This window comes from Caretta caretta, chromosome 1, assembly GCF_965140235.1.
Source record: "Caretta caretta isolate rCarCar2 chromosome 1, rCarCar1.hap1, whole genome shotgun sequence".
Lineage (NCBI taxonomy): Eukaryota > Metazoa > Chordata > Testudines > Cheloniidae > Caretta > Caretta caretta.
The window spans coordinates 152,288,872-152,304,674 of NC_134206.1; the positions used below are offsets into that span (position 1 = coordinate 152,288,872).

At 45.4% G+C, this 15,803-nt stretch overlaps 2 protein-coding genes across 13 annotated transcripts in view; one reads left to right on the plus strand and one right to left on the minus strand.

The window, feature by feature from the left end:
* The window catches only part of PRRG1 (proline rich and Gla domain 1), a 98,168-nt gene that overhangs the window by 69,611 nt on the left and 12,754 nt on the right, over nucleotides 1-15,803 (plus strand). The gene's annotated exons all lie outside the window — the stretch shown is intronic.
* On the minus strand, nucleotides 1,436-9,593 carry LOC125642446 (zona pellucida sperm-binding protein 4-like). The gene is made up of 12 exons (XM_048863849.2): nucleotides 9,401-9,593; nucleotides 8,883-9,004; nucleotides 8,698-8,800; nucleotides 7,271-7,426; nucleotides 6,614-6,801; nucleotides 4,911-5,008; nucleotides 4,384-4,514; nucleotides 3,657-3,846; nucleotides 3,426-3,573; nucleotides 2,455-2,533; nucleotides 1,946-2,062; nucleotides 1,436-1,578 (listed from the first exon to the last, which is right to left on the minus strand). The coding sequence occupies exons 1-12, from the start codon at nucleotides 9,591-9,593 to the stop codon at nucleotides 1,436-1,438; spliced, it is 1,668 nt and encodes a 555-aa protein (XP_048719806.2).

Consider the following 15,803-nt stretch of genomic DNA (forward strand, 5'->3'; position numbering starts at 1 on the left):
ATCACTCATTATAGTGTGTATGGCAACACCCATTTTTTCATGTTCTCTGTATCTATATCTTCCTATTGTATTTTCCACTCCATGCATCCCCTGAAGTGAGTTTTAGCCCACAAAAGCTTATGCTCAAATAAATGTGCTAGTCTAAGGTGCCACACGTACTCCTTGTTCTTTTCATTTGGTTTTTGTCACCTATCTTAGGTCTCACTGCAGCATGTAAATAGGGGCAAGTGCTCGCTTGGCCCTTGTGTGTTATGCGGTATGGACTGAGGGCAGTACACCTGAACCATTATTCTGTATTAAGGGCTCTGCTGAGTGATAGTAGCAGCACCTCATTTCCACTCCACCCCCACTAGTTATTGAAACTAAGAATATGCTGACAGGTAATTCCCCTCCTCCCAGATTTAAATCTAATCAAGAGTGATGACTGACATGGGGGGGTTGGTATGTTAAAAAACATAATTGCCAACCTACAATTAAAGTTGTCTGTGCAACTTATTTAGCCCTGTTGGGTATATTATATGACTGTTAGACTGGATACATTTTCTTCCCAGCCTCCCCCCTGGCCCAGGCTCACCTTTTGTCTTGTCACCATCTTCCCCCAAGTCAACTATGATCCAGTGACAAATGAGAAATGTGTTTGGGGATAAGTTAGTTTCCTCACCAAACAGTAGTTTTTTGCCTAGTTTCTTCCTGCATTTAAGCTTCGTAGTGTCCTCATACCAGAGGAGGTGTCTGCTAGTAGAATGTTTGGCAGAACAGGCCAAGCAAAGGGCAAAACCAGACTGAGGAATAAGCTTGATGACTTGTACTAGGACAAGATGGTCTGACTGGCCCTGTTCAAGCCCTCTCACAAGAGGGGGCTGAATGAGCATGACCAGAATGACCTCACTACTGCATTGGAGTTCACTGTAAGAGATGGAAATATGTTTCATGCTCCAAGAGCCAAAACTCAAACATTAAGTTCCACAATGTTGTTACTCGTTGGGTAGTCATAGCAGAGTGACCTTTCATACCATTTTTTGCACCACAGTGGTCAGGATTGTGTCTCCCTAGCCCAAGGCAGGTAGGACAGGTAATAAGTTCCTTCCCAGGAGAGAGTGTTCAGTGCTCCCTTCTGCTATTATGCCATCCCCACCAATGCACATGCTAAGTGCTTTCAGCAAGCCAGAGCATTATAGGCACATGCTTTTGACATCAAGAGCCATAAGGCATCAGTTCAAACTGAAGCTGAGCTGCATTAGTTGATTGCCACTACAAGATACCAGCTATGATCAAACCAAGGCAGTCTATGTTAGCAGAAAATAGGGGGAGTGGGTGAAAGTTTCCGTTAAAAAACTGCTTATCCTTTCCACCACTTATCAAGTTTGCTTTCTACACCTTAGGAGGTGCTGGGGTGGTCAATGATGAACAAGAGCATAGGTCTTGAATGATTTTTTTATTGAGATATACTAGTTTTACTAGCTGAATTTCTCCTCCATCTCCATGCAGCAGCTAGGAGTGACATGAACAGAGTCCCCAGAAGAAGTGCTCCACTGGCCCAGGCTAAAGTCCAGGATGCTTTAGTGTTCAGAGGCAAGCCTGCCAGAAGAGAAACTTGTTACTAGATATGCTCCCAGCCTGCTCTGGGCAGGACTCATGTGATCAGACATGGCCTCTTGCCCCCAGCCTCTTACTGCTCAGGACAGACCACCCCCCTCAGCTATGAGAATAAATGTTGCCTCTGAGTCAGATGCCATTTCAGATCTGGCCAGAACACCCATAGGCTACAGCCAATAAGGGCAAGTCAGTGCCAGAGTTTCTGCCCTGGCTCAGTGCCCATGTTCAGGGCCACCAGTTGTGGAGAAGGTCCCCTTGAATTGACCTTTGTACTACTGGACAGCTCATCTTATGGAGCACCTACCCTTAAGTCCAGAGGTTTTAGACCTAGACTCAGACAGACACTTACCCAATTTGTTCATGGCAGCTTCTCTCTTTGGCCTGTCCTGGAGGAGAATCACAGGTCCCCTACTGGTGATGTGGGAAAGGCCATCCTGAAGATGCTGCTCAGAGCTCCTTCTGCCCCCTGTAAGGCAAGCAAGAGGTTAGCTGTGAAACCCACCATACTCCCACACCAGAGTTATCCTGTGTCTGGAGGGAATCCAGAGTTGCCTACTCTGGTCTTCATATCATAGTAGGGTAATTCATTGCTCAGGGATTGAGTACAACATCCTTTCCCATTTGGGAGCCAAATTTTCATTGATCAGCTCCTGTCATCCACTGCCATGGGAAGTGAAAATGTAATTACTCCTCTCTATCACAGGGGATTTGTACCCAGAAGGGAGAGTTCATGACAGGAGCAGGTGAAGAGGAGGACATGCCTAGTTCCTCAGAACAGGTTTAGAGGAACCTGTGCCTGCCAGGCACTGTTATCCCATCCTACAGGGAGAAGGGAGGCAGAAAAGCTAGGATACTCACGGGCTGCAGCTGGGCAGGAGGTGGTGCAGGATGCTAGCAGGGAGGGCTGGCACACTGAGGCACTGCAGTGCAGGTACACCTAGGAGAGAAGTGAGGTGGTTAGGGCCCTGCTGCTCTTGCAGTTCAGAAGGGGTATTGGGGCAGCAAGCTCCATACAGGTTTAGTGGCTGCCTTTGCATGCTTTGTCATGATGCCCTGCTTTTAAGGGTGTGAGGACATGTTTAAATTGAGGGAGCCCTCTTCACAACTGAGTGCCTTGGTGATAGTCAATGCATTTCAGGGTCACCCCTCCCATTCAGGGGAAGATGGCAACATCCTGAGGCTCTGGAGTTGCTCCCCCACCTTTGCAAGACTTGCTCAAGCACACCTTGAAGAGTCTTATCCTGCATGGATATGTTCTACCTAAAACCATTCAATGGAAGGGAGAGAGAGTCTGGATGAGACCAACACTGGGCGTTTAAGCTATAGAACAGCAGGTTAGACAAGGAATTTCACAAGTAGACCTGGTTAGGAGGCCCTCCTCCCCCTCAGGAGGTTTTACCCAACACTTCAGGTTAGCCTTAATCTGTAGTCATGCATCAGTTCAACAATAAACTCCATTTTCCTATGGGAATGGATTGCCTCATGGGAGTTGTAGTTCAGATGCCCGATGCCCTCCCCCTGGACTGAGCTCAGCTCCATGTTTGTATAGCACCTACCCTCTGAGGCCATAGCTTAGTATAACATGGGACTCACTTGGAACACTGTGCCTGAGCTCTTAGAGCAGAGATACAGCCCTGTGCATTGAGAGTGGTTTTCCCTCTTTCCTAGGAAGGTCAGATAGCCTAGTTTAACTGTCAGCAACTAGAGAAGACCCAGTCTCCCATACATGTAGTAATGGTTTTAGAGCCCTTGCCCCTCCCTGATGCAAGAGCCAGGAGGGGAAGCCAACACCATGATATGGAAGGGTCACTTATTGATTAGAGTCATACTGGGCCTGTAACTGTCTGCTGGGAAGCAGAGTCCATGAAGGTGAAGGTGCTGATGATGAAGCGCTGGTAGTGAGATGGGAACTGCAGCCCTGTGGCAGCACCCACAGGCACCAGCTGGGTTTGGTAGTTGTCTCCTATATATGGGCACCTAGGAATGAGGAAAGCAGTACTTAGAAGGGGCCCTACACTCCCCAGCCCCGTGTGACCCTACACTCCAAGGGAGTCACTCACCCATCCACCAAGATCGGCCACTGTGGCTGCTGCTGAGGATTGGCACTGGGAGTGGCCCAGCACTGGTGGAGAACTAGAACCAGGTTTGGGTCAGTTCTCTGCAGCATCCGGACCTCCACATAGATGGGGTCACGCAGGACCTTCACCACAGGGTAGTCTCTGTCTGCATAGTAGGATCCATAACCCTGCTCTAGAATAAGCCAGATGGACAGGAGTCACTCCATGGAATTAGAGACACTTAGTCCAACATGTATGGCCTGCATCCACACAGAAGAGGCCCAACTTCTCAGTGGCAGGGGTAGAAGGGAGAAAAGTGTTTCCACTACTTTAATTATAACCCAGAATGAGAGAGGACAACCCTCTAGGGTGGTCCTGTAGTCTCCAGGAATTAAAGATTTCTGGATGTTTCATCACATGACAGCCAACCAAAATTGGCAACCCTACCCAAAGTACATTAGCAGAGCTGCCTTTTCTTACTAGGCAGAGACAAGAGAACAACTTCTCCTATAGACAGCAGGAAGTTCATTTAACCTGAAATACATCAGTGTGATGCCATAACCCCATGCCAAGGGTACTCAGTCTTTTCTCCCACCCTCACCTCCCCAGACCCACTCCATACTACATTTAGCCTCCCCTCCCATTAAGGCCAAGAGCTCAGGCATAGACCACAATCCTGCACCAAGTAGTAAGAATGAGACCTGCCTGGGGGCTGAAGAGAGTTAACTACCTGTGGCAATGCGCAGCTCCAGTGTGAAGGGGCCAGGCTGGGACACAGCAGGGGGTGGTGGCAGGGTGAAGACTTGGATGCTCACAGGGAGGAAGTTACCACTGGTAGAGTAACTACAGCGGACATGCAACCTGGGAGAGTGAGAGAAGCCATCAAGTGTGACAGCTAGTCAGGACTAGCCAGCCACTGGGTACATTTAGTTTGGGGGTGTAGATGGGCACCAGCCAGGAGGGAGGTCATGAAAGCTGTCAGGAACCCCTCCCACCCAGAAGAGGAAGGCTGCAGCCCAATGGCCCCAATCCTCCCACATCCTTGAGCCTTGGAGGAGACAGGCCATGAAGTGAGTTAAGAGAATCCAGGATAGTGAGGGAGTCACTCTGCAGCTCCTGGTAACTGCCATGTAAGGGTTGGCTGGAGGAATATCTGGTCCTAAACTTTTGCCACTAGTAAAATGATCTGAACAGGGCTCACTTGAGAAGCAGCTCTACAAATGCAGAGGGGATTAGGAGTGAGCCTCATGTGGTTACCTGAAGGTGCTGTCCCGGGTGATGGATCCCAGACTCCAGGTTATCACATCCTGATTTGCCACCAGTTCATTTTCATACACACCCATGGCCCCATCCATCTGGGATGGAAGATCAGTCAGAATATCAGGGTTGGAAAGGACCTCAGGAGGTCATCTAGTCCAACCCCCTGCTCAAAGCAGGACCAATCCCCAACTAAATCATCCCAGCCAGGGCTTTGTCAAGCCTTCCTTAGAAGTTTAAGGTCATGAGATTCCACCACCTCCCTAGGTAATGCATTCCAGTGTTTCACCACCCTCCTAGTGAAAGTTTTTCCTAATATCCAACCTAAACCTCCCCCACTGCAACTTAAGACCATTACGCCTTGTTCTGTCATCAGCTACCACTGAGAACAGTCTAGATCCATCCTATTTGGAACCCCCTTTCAGGTAGGGGAAAGCAGCTATCAAATCCCCCCTCATTCTTCTCTTCTGCAGACGAAACAATCCCATTCCCCTAGCCTCTCCTCATAAGTCATGTGTTATAGTCCCCTAATCATTTTTGTTGCCCTCCACTGGACTCTCTCCAATTTATCCACATCCTTCTTTAGTGTGGGGCCCAAAACTGGATACAGTACTCCAGATGAGGCCTCAATGTCAAATAGAGGGGGGGACAATCACATCCCTTGATCTGCTGGCAATGTCCCTACTTATACATCCCAAAATGCCATTGGCCTGCTTGGCAACAATGGCACACTGACTCATCCAGCTTCTCATCCACTGTAAACCCTAGGTTCTTTTCTGACGAACTGCTGCCTAGCCATTTGGCACCTAGTCTGTAGTGGTGCATTGGATTCTTCCTTTCTAAGTGCAGGACTCTGCACTTGTCCTTGTTGAACCCCATCAGATTTCTTTTGGCCCAATCCTCTAATTTGGTCTAGGTCCCTCTGTATCCTATCCCTACCCTTCAGGGTTATCTACCTCTCCTCCCAGTTTGGGGTCATCTGGGTCATTGCTGAGGGTGCAATCCACACCATCCTCCAGATCATGAATGAAGATATTGAACAAAACTGGCCTGAGGACCAACCCTTGGGGCACTCCACTTGTTACCAGCTGCCAACTAGACATGGAGCCATTGATCACTACCCGTTAAGCCCAAAAATCTAGCCAACTTTCTATCCACCTTATCGTCCATTCATCCAGCTCATACTATTTTAACTTACTAGCAAGAATACTGAGGGAGACTGTCAAAAGCTTTGCTAAAGTCAACACCATGTCCACTGCTTTCCCCTTATCCACAGAGCGGGTTCTTGTCATAGAAGGCAATTAGATTAGTCAGGCATGACTTGCCCTTGGTGAATCCATGCTGACTGTTCTGATCACTTTCCTCTCCTTTAAGTGCTTCAGAATTAATTCCTTGAGGACCTGCTCCATGATTTTTCCAGGGACTGAGGTGAGGCTGACTGGCCTGTGGTTCCCAGGACCCTTCTTTAAAGATCGGCACTACAATAGCCTTTTTCCAGTTGTCCAGGAAATCAGTCCATGACCCCTCAGCTCTGCCCCTTTCATATAGCCAGGTTGGGGACAGATTAGAAGCCAGATAGTTTCCCAGTAGGGTTTGGCATGGGATCAGTTTTAGGAAGGGACCTGCCAGTGCACCTGGTTCTTGATCCACACAACCCTGCTGTTCCAGTCTAGTTACCCCATCTTGGCCTCCCAAACCTTTACCTGGAAAGTTGTGCCACAGGCAGAGAGTGGAAACTGGAACAGGACAAAAGCATTGTTCTTCACCACAGGGACACAGCCAGCACTGCTCCCACTGGCCAGATGCACAGAGTCCAGAATCAGGGGTGGCAGAGTCACATCCCGAGAAACCACAATGGAGAACTGGCCATCTGGAGTGCACTGTGCTGTCACTGGAAGTGAGCAAGTGACAGGTAAGACAAGGCTGGGGAAGTCTCTCCCATCTCAGGGAGAGTCTTAAACAGTGGATTGGAAGGCAATAGCTTGGCCTAGATCTAGGCCAGAACCCCACCAAGGTCCACTATACCCCTCCAGGGGACCCAAAGGGGTAAGTACTAGGTGCTCAAAGGTACATTGACAATGGACTCCATATTGGCCACTGCAGCTCCAACAGGGAATGTGGGGTGGATTCTGGGCCATGAGCCTGGGTTTATTACTATACATGGCAAAAAACACTGAGACAGTCTTCTTATGAAGAGTGGAATGTTAGTCTAATATCAGGGTTAAAAGTAACTAGCACAGCACAAGGTATGTTGCAAGCCCTATTTAGCCTTCCATGCTAGGCTGGCCAGCCATTCCATGCCCCCTTCTCACAATGATTACAGTCAGCTGTATTGGCTATTCATATGCCTAAAAACTCACCTGTATTGCCATAGTAACAAGGCTTCAACCTATCAGTGGGATTGTAGCAACAGCCTCGTTCTTCGCAGTCTCCCTGTGTGATAGGCGGAGGTATGCAGGTCAGTCTATCCTGGCTCTGGATGGCAGCACAGACACTGGGGCTTGGAGCATCCAGGGCTGAAAGAGACAGCTGGAAATTCATAAGGCGATCAGAGCAAGAGGGAAAGAAAAAAACAAAAAACAGGTGGGGCAAGATATGAGCCCCTGAGCATATGCCCTCCTGCTGGGGCCTTGAGGGTTGCACTCTGGACCCATGCAAGTTTACAGAAGCTCAGTTGAGTTGCTCTGAGGAGCATGGTCCAGGGTCTTGAGTACCAGGTAAGGGGCTGCCTGCCTCCTATCCCCAAATTTTATCTCCCTGCCACAGTCTTCATCTGTGAAGTGGCAATGCTTAAAATGGTCTACCTCAGAGGGATGTTTGAGGATTCAGTTTACACAGCACTTCAGACCAGTTAAAATGCAGTGGTGTGGGTAGCTATTATGCAAGACAGATGCATCCAGCTCAAAAATACTCTGAGAGGCTTGAGTCCAAGACCCAGTCTGCATAATTCTAGACTCAGACTACATTCATGCATGTTAACAAAAGGTTGAGTTCTTTATAACTAGGACATCCTGATAAATCTGAGAGTTCGGGGGAGAGGGGGAAAATGAGACAGGTGCTGTAGGCTCTACTACAGCCTAGAACAGTGACACTTAGATTGATGCTCAAGAGCTGCAAATGGCTCTTTAAATCAGCCTTTTAATATCATGCACTGCAAAGTCACAGGAGACTCATTAATTATCAGGGTGCTGGTACTATGTTATTGAACAATTGTAGTTAGTAAAATATTTGGATGGACATACACACCCTTAAATTCATCTAGAGCAGAGCTCTGGTAAATACTTTCAACCCCCTGGAATTTATACCATGGGGGTGGCGGAGAAGAAAGAAAAGCAGCTCCAGGAAATACTAAGACTTTAAGGTAGGTAAGTAAATGAATTTACACTACTAGGGATCTTTTGGGTAATGTGGATTGCTAATTTGGCTTCTGAACCACTGAGGAGTGAGTATAACCGGCCTAGAACTCCCCAGTCCATGACTTGGGTCTCCAGGTGCCAATGCAATACAAATACAAATAAATCCAGGCTCTGAGAAGTGCAGCCAACCAGAGGCATGGTGGGGATGCACACTGGCAAAGGAGGATGAGCAGGAACTATGATGATTGTGTGCGTCACTGGTCCCATAATGGTTACCTTGCCACAAGGCAGAGACAAGGAAAACAGATGGACCTTCTCTGTTTAGGCCTCCCTTAGTGTAACTGGAGCAAAACAGCCATCTTTAGAGAAAGCATTCACTCACCAGTAGTCAAACAGCCAAGTGTGTTTCACAGAAGACACTAGACTCTTACCTGGCTGGGCAGTGGGGCATCTGAGCACCTTCTCTTCAGAGAGAGCCTTGGACCCACCTGCATCTGTCCCTTCAATCCTAACCACCATCAGGTAATTTCCATTCTGTAGAAGAGAAACCCACAAGAGTCAGGACTGTTAGAGCAGCATTACAAGAACCCTATGCAGGCACCACAAGTTCACTCACCCATTCATAGATGTAACAACCATCATAGGAAGCATCAACTTTCCTGGAGCCATCTGGAGTCTGAGACACCCAAACCCCACAGGTGGAGTCGTTCTGCAGAGTGTGAGACTGACCAACAGTATCTAGGGAACCCCAAGAGGCAAGAACAAGGAGGTCAGTATACAGTACAGAGGAAAGTGGGTGAAGGAGTTATTTAACTAGCTATTAATAGCTCTGCATCCCCTCCCCTCTAACTTCCTATAAGGGATAGAGTTTGGGGCTAGTCTTAGGGTCTACAAAAAGACAAGTAGAAGAGTAGCATACAGGCACCTAACCCTCAGAGGCTATACCTCTGAATAGCACTGTTATAAGCAGAAACTCTTGACTCATGTAAGCAGTTACTCAGTTGCATTAAAGGATGAGCTAGCTATTAGACAAGACTTGGATATCAGGCCACAGAGCTTCTGTTCCTTCTCAGTATAACCACATGCTGGTATGGGAAGACACTACCAGGTTCTTACAGCCTTACTTTTGCTTACCCCAAGCAGTCAGTTCATAGGACATCCTTCCCTCCTTGCTTGGAGGTAGGGTGAGCTGCAGGCTCTTCCCGCCACAGACTAAGAAGCTAGAGTTCTCTAAAAAAACATCCCAAGTTCCCAATACCAAGGAACAATACAACACACACAAGAGCACAGCTCTCAAAGGGCAGCTATTCTGCCCTACACCAGCCATGTTGATTTCCTAACAGCAACCCATAAAGCACTTACTCTTAGCCTGGCACATTTATATCCCAGAGGCAGCTATGATTGGGCAGAGCCCAAGTGATAATTCCTGCAGTAACAGGTGAAACTAGCCTACCCCCTCCCCAAGTTCTATTAACACCCTCCCAGAGCCAACACCTGGGGGTGTTCAGACTTTTCACACTCCTTTCCTTCTAGAGCTGTAACTTTGGTGGTGGGACTGAGCTGACTGGCACCTCTCAGAAGAAAGCAGGTATTGTAGCCGTGTTCATGTCCCTTTACTTATGAGCTTATTTTATTATTTGCTATTAGAGCCCCAGGGAGGCTCTGAACCATTCTCCCTTCTTGGAGTTTGTTTCTTCCTGCTCCAAACTGTGTTGCTGAGCCTTGCCTTGCTGTGGAATCAGCCTACCCCTGCTCTGTGATTGGAGCATCCCACGCTGCTAGGCCATCTGCCAGGCTGACACTAGACTTCATTCTCCAGGGCTGTCATGAGCACTAAGTTCGCCACAGAGCATGCAGTCTCTTCTGGGACAGATACAATTAGTCACTGCTTGGTTCACACAGTGGGCTAGCAGCTCCTAGAACATGACCAGGTTACCTGCATCACGTATGTGCAGCTGGAACAGTGAGGGTCTGATCTGTCATTGCCCTAGTTACTAAATCATAACAGAAGTGTCTTACACCCACTAGGGTACATGACTACAGGACAATGGAGAATGAGGCTCAGAGAACCCAGTTCCAGTGGGAACTGGCTTTAGTTACTCTTTGCCCTATCACCTTCCACCCCAGGGGGAGCTCTCAGTCTACTAGAGTCTATTAGGTTTATGGTGACATTAAGCTCACTTCTATCTCCTTTAAGCAAACATGGAGCCCTTGAACTCCCTGTGGCCACGTGGTGGGAGGGAGGGGTCATATGGAATATGTGATGTGTCTAGGACTCTTGTGTTTCTAATGTTTATTTAAAAATAGAAATGTCATCATGTGAGACCATATTGACCCCCATCTTGGGTCACTAGCAGTATGGGACCTTTAGATCCACAGCACAGCCCTCTACCACTGGAGCAACTGAAATCTCTAAGTGGCATTTAGGTGCCTAAATCCCTTTGTGGATCTAGCCCAGATAGATTCAGGTCAAAAGTATCCGCTGATTATTAGTGCCCATGTTGAGATGATTTTTCAGAGTACTTAGCATTCTATAGCACTTAAGATATTCAAGCCCAGCTCCCATTGACTCCATTAGCAACTGTGAGTGCTCAGCAGTGCAGCAAATCAGACCCTAGTGTCTCAAATCAGGCACCCAGTAAAATGAGAAACACACAGTTAGTGACTGTCATAAATATAAAGGGAAGGGTAAACCCCTTTGAAATCCCTCCTGGCCAGGGGAAAGCTCCTCTCACCTGTAAAGGGTTAAGAAGCTAAAGGTAACCTTGCTGGCACCTGACCAAAATGACCAATGAGGAGACAAGATACTTTCAAAAGCTGGGAGGAGGGAGAGAAACAGGGTCTGTGTGTCTGTCTATATGCTGGTTTCTGCCGGGGATAGACCAGGAATGGAGTCTTAGAACTTTTAGTAAGTAATCTAGCTAGGTATGTGTTAGATTATGATTTCTTTAAATGGCTGAGAAAAGAATTGTGCTGAATAGAATAACTATTTCTGTCTGTGTATCTTTTTTGTAACTTAAGGTTTTGCCTAGAGGGGTTCTCTATGTTTTTGAATCTAATTACCCTGTAAGATATCTACCATCCTGATTTTACAGGGGGGATTTCTTTTTCTATTTACTTCTATTTTTATTAAAAGTCTTCTTGTAAGAAAACTGAATGCTTTTTCATTGTTCTCAGATCCAAGGGTTTGGGTCTGTGGTCACCTATGCAAATTAGTGAGGCTTTTTATCCAACATTTCCCAGGAAAGGGGGGGTGCAAGTGTTGGGAGGATTGTTCATTGTTCTTAAGATCCAAGGGTCTGGGTCTGTAGTCACCTAGGCAAATTGGTGAGGCTTTTTACCAAACCTTGTCCAGGAAGTGGGGTGCAAGGTTTTGGGAAGTATTTTGGGGGGAAAGACGCGTCCAAACAGCTCTTCCCCAGTAACCAGTATTAGTTTAGTGGTGGTGGCGGCCAATCCAAGGACAACGGGTGGAATATTTTGTACCTTGGGGAAGTTTTGACCTAAGCTGGTAAAGATAAGCTTAGGAGGTTTTTCGTGCAGGTCCCCACATCTGTACCCTAGAGTTCAGAGTGGGGGAGGAACCTTGACAGTGACCACCTGTGAAAAGTCTGGTTTCAGTGACTTGCCCAGGATCACACAGGAACTCTGTGGCAGAGGTGTTGATAGATGCTAATTCTCCAGCGGAGCATTCCACACTCTGAACCTTTCTGTTTCTGCTGTCCCCTGCCTTTTTCTCTACACACCTTCTAACTTCTGCAATAAATGAAGCAGGCTTCCTACATACAACAGTCTCTTTCAGTACTCAGCCATGCTCATCCCTACAAGAGGTCCATCCGGTGCACTCAATGAGGCAGGAGTTCTGTGGAACAAAATAGTATGTGATTGTGTAATTAAGGACTACGTCATAATTCACATGTATAAGATGGGCAAATGAAGGTTGCACAGGCAACCTTAATTCAGGCATTTCCCAACTTGAGTGCTTGATTTTACAGCCTTAATAATGTTCTCTTAATGTAATTTGTGTGTGTGTGTAATACATTGTAAAATTAAATTTTCATTTCAATAGTCTCAGTTATTTTATTTTTTTTCCTTTAAAAAGGGTAATGTAATCGTGTGTTATCATATTGCCCTCTAGTGGTGAAAGCCCTTAGGAAACAGTTACAGATTCCTGATTGACAAGATCTTTCTTCAGCCAATATCTGACATTTTATACAGACATGAGCTGGGACACTAAGAGTCAAAATGTTTCCCTTTTGAAGAAGAAAGTGAGTAGGAGAAAATAATTGTAGTATATCAGACCTACCTACATTTGATTAATTTATACTAGATATTGCCCTTTAAGTAATCAACATTTCTCAGTTCAGATCTGGGTGTAGTAAGAGTTTACAGTTCTGCAGATTTGAAACACATGATGAATATTCAGGCAAATAAACTATCCAGATCTAGGCCCAGACAGCATCATTTTTTTTTCTTGCAATCTTCTTACTTCTACCTTTCCAATACAGAACAGCTTTCAAGCCAGTTCATGGCGTGGAATCTGTGATCTGGCTAGCTAGGAATAGTGGTTTGAGGCATAACACTTTGTGTAATGGAATTGACAAACCAATGCTTAATCTGAAATATCTATTCTTCAATAGATTAGACTACACAACATCCCCAAATGTCAAAATGACAAAGAGACCAAATATCCTGTAACTCCTGTCCTGGACTCTCCATTCAGTTATGATTATACTCGGCAAAGAAGGTTCCAAAAGGAAGCAGTACGATTTACATTATATTGTGGCATGTAGCATGCAGGTGAAGTGCATGCCACAACCAAAGATGGCATACCATGAATGAGAAGACTGTGTCACTCATGCCTTCCACTGAACTGCAAATGAAGTCACCTATCACAGGGTGCTGCAATTGCCTCTCCTTCTGCTGTTTGTCATCTCCATTCTGCACTGTTTTCACACATACTGTTCTGAAACATTTCAATACAATAGCCAGCTTTCTAAAATTTTCTGTTAACATCCAGTAATTAGTATTAGTTCCTAAGTGTGTTAAATTACACAGGGATTAAATAGTTACATGGTGAATACTATGAACTATTAAAGGGACACTGTCAACTTGAACCAGTACTTTCAGGCATTACATCTGTTTTTGAGAACCCCCTGCCAAATCTGGGGGGTTTACAATTGCATTTTCTTATCTACCTATGATATTTATTTGGCCCATGTAACCAAAGTTTCTGAGCACTTCACCATCTCTTATGCAGTTAGCTTCACAGCTCCCCTGTGAGATAGGAAAGTACTATTATCCCCCTTTCTCAGATGGGGAATTGAAGCGCAGAGAGACTAAGTAATTTGCCCAAAGTCACTCAGGAAGTCTCTGGCAGAGCAGGGAATTAAAACTGGTATTCTGCGTTCCAGGCTAGTATCATTACAACTAACCCATATTTTATAAAAGGCTTTTCTCTCCTCCTTTCTGTGTGAAAGACCCATCCAACAGGAGGGAAGTGCCTATCTAGGGGAAAACAGTAAAATTGACTATATACAAAGTGCTGTTAGTTTCACAAATGGAATAAAGAGAATTTTTGTTCTTAATGATTTCAGTTGCAGAAGTTTTCAGCTTTACAGCTTGTCCATCCACTTTAGATGTTCTTTTTTTTCTGAAAGATTTTACATGTAATGAAAAAACATAATGGGGAATACCACTAGTATTTGCCTAATTATACTTCCTTATATGTAGCTGTCATTCCACTTTAGAGTTGAAAGAGGATTTCACAATCAGTTACAGATTCATCTTGTTCACAGGGTAATGTGCAGAGAGCTTCTTTGGGACCCTGATTCAGCAAAGCATTTAGGACCTGATCCACAATGCATTGAAGCCAGTAGAAAGACTCTCCCTGACTTCAGTGGGATCAGGCACTTAGCACATGCTTATCTTTAAACACCTGTTTAAATCTAATCCCATGTAGCAAGGCACTTAAGCATGTTCTTAAATCCTCTTGAAGTCAGATTTCAAAGTTAACTGTTTTGTTGAATTGGGCTTGTGATGTACACTACCACCTTTGAGTGAAGCCATGACCCATTGTTTCCGATATGAAAACTATGTGGACCTAATGATGCATACTTTGTCTAGGAGATTGGCAGTATTAAGGCAGATTGAGTTTTCTGTGTAGAGTCCCTGCAGCAGAGTCCCTTTGCATGGATTTTCAAGTGTTGAAAGTTGCTCAGCGCTTTTGACTGTTTCTCTTAGGGTACGTCTACATGTCGAGCTGGAAGTGTCATTTTTAGTTCCAGGAGACGTACCCGTGCTAGCTCTGATAGAACTAATGCACTAAAAACAGAAGTGTAGCTGCAGCAGTGCAAGCGTTGGGAGGGGCTAGCCACCTGAGTAGGTCTGTAGAGTCTCGGACAGCTATGTACTTCTTCCACTCATGCTGCCACAGCTACATTTAATTTTAGTGCACTAAGTTGATCAGATCTAATGCAGGAATGTCTCCTTGAGCTGGGAATAACACCTCCAACTTGAAGTGTAGACACACCCACAGTCAAAGTAGAGATGGATAAGCAGGTAGTGTGCAGGTGAGATGGCCCAAGTGTAAACTAAATGCAATAAATTAGCACACGGGTATCACCATCCTGTAGAACCTCACTAATTTGCCCTAGTGAATAGGAGACCCATTACAAACAACCTAATTTTTCACATTAGTTTGTGAACAAAGACAATAAAAAAAGATAATGCAGCAAAACGTTTACATTGTTCATTCCTTTTGCAAACTGAAACATAGTTCTGATAAGATCACAGAAGAGCACAATTTTGTAACCCTTGCCCACATAATGGAACTGGGGCCAGGAAATAATTCCTACCAAGTCTCCTATGTGTCACATCCTTATTACAGTGTGGTTTAAGGATTATATTGATACTAGGTTGGGATGGCCTGCATTATTATAATATGCCCCCCCCATTCTTGTCCATAAACCACTATACAGTATCACACCATTATGTATTCTGTATATCACATATTTTACTGAAAAACTATTTCACAAAAGTTTTAGAGTGTTTATTAAAATGTGCTTGGAGACTATCTTTTTTTTTTTTTTTTTTTAAATCTTTCCACTTGTAAGCCTGGTACCTTATTTATTGCAAGTCCAACTATATAAGGCTCAGAGCGGGAGGAAAATGAAAGCTAATACATATCAAATACTTCTAAAGTGTCCTAAAATACCTTTTCTATCCATCAGAACACACACATTAAGATTTCTTATGTTTAAAGTCCAATATCTCAGCACCTACCAGGGCTAGAAGCAAGTACAGTTTATCTTATCCTTTACCCCTGCAGTGTACTGTATTGAACCTCACACCAGGCACTGTTCCAGGACTGCATACTGTATTTTAGGACTGGGTAATGTTATGAAATAGAAATTCCACATTTGAGGAGGGTTGAGGTAGACAGAGAAAAATTTATGGCAGGTTGATTTTTTTTTATATGGCAGCTGTTTAAGTCGATCATAGGTTTGGAATGTTAGAAGTAGTCCAGCAGAGATGG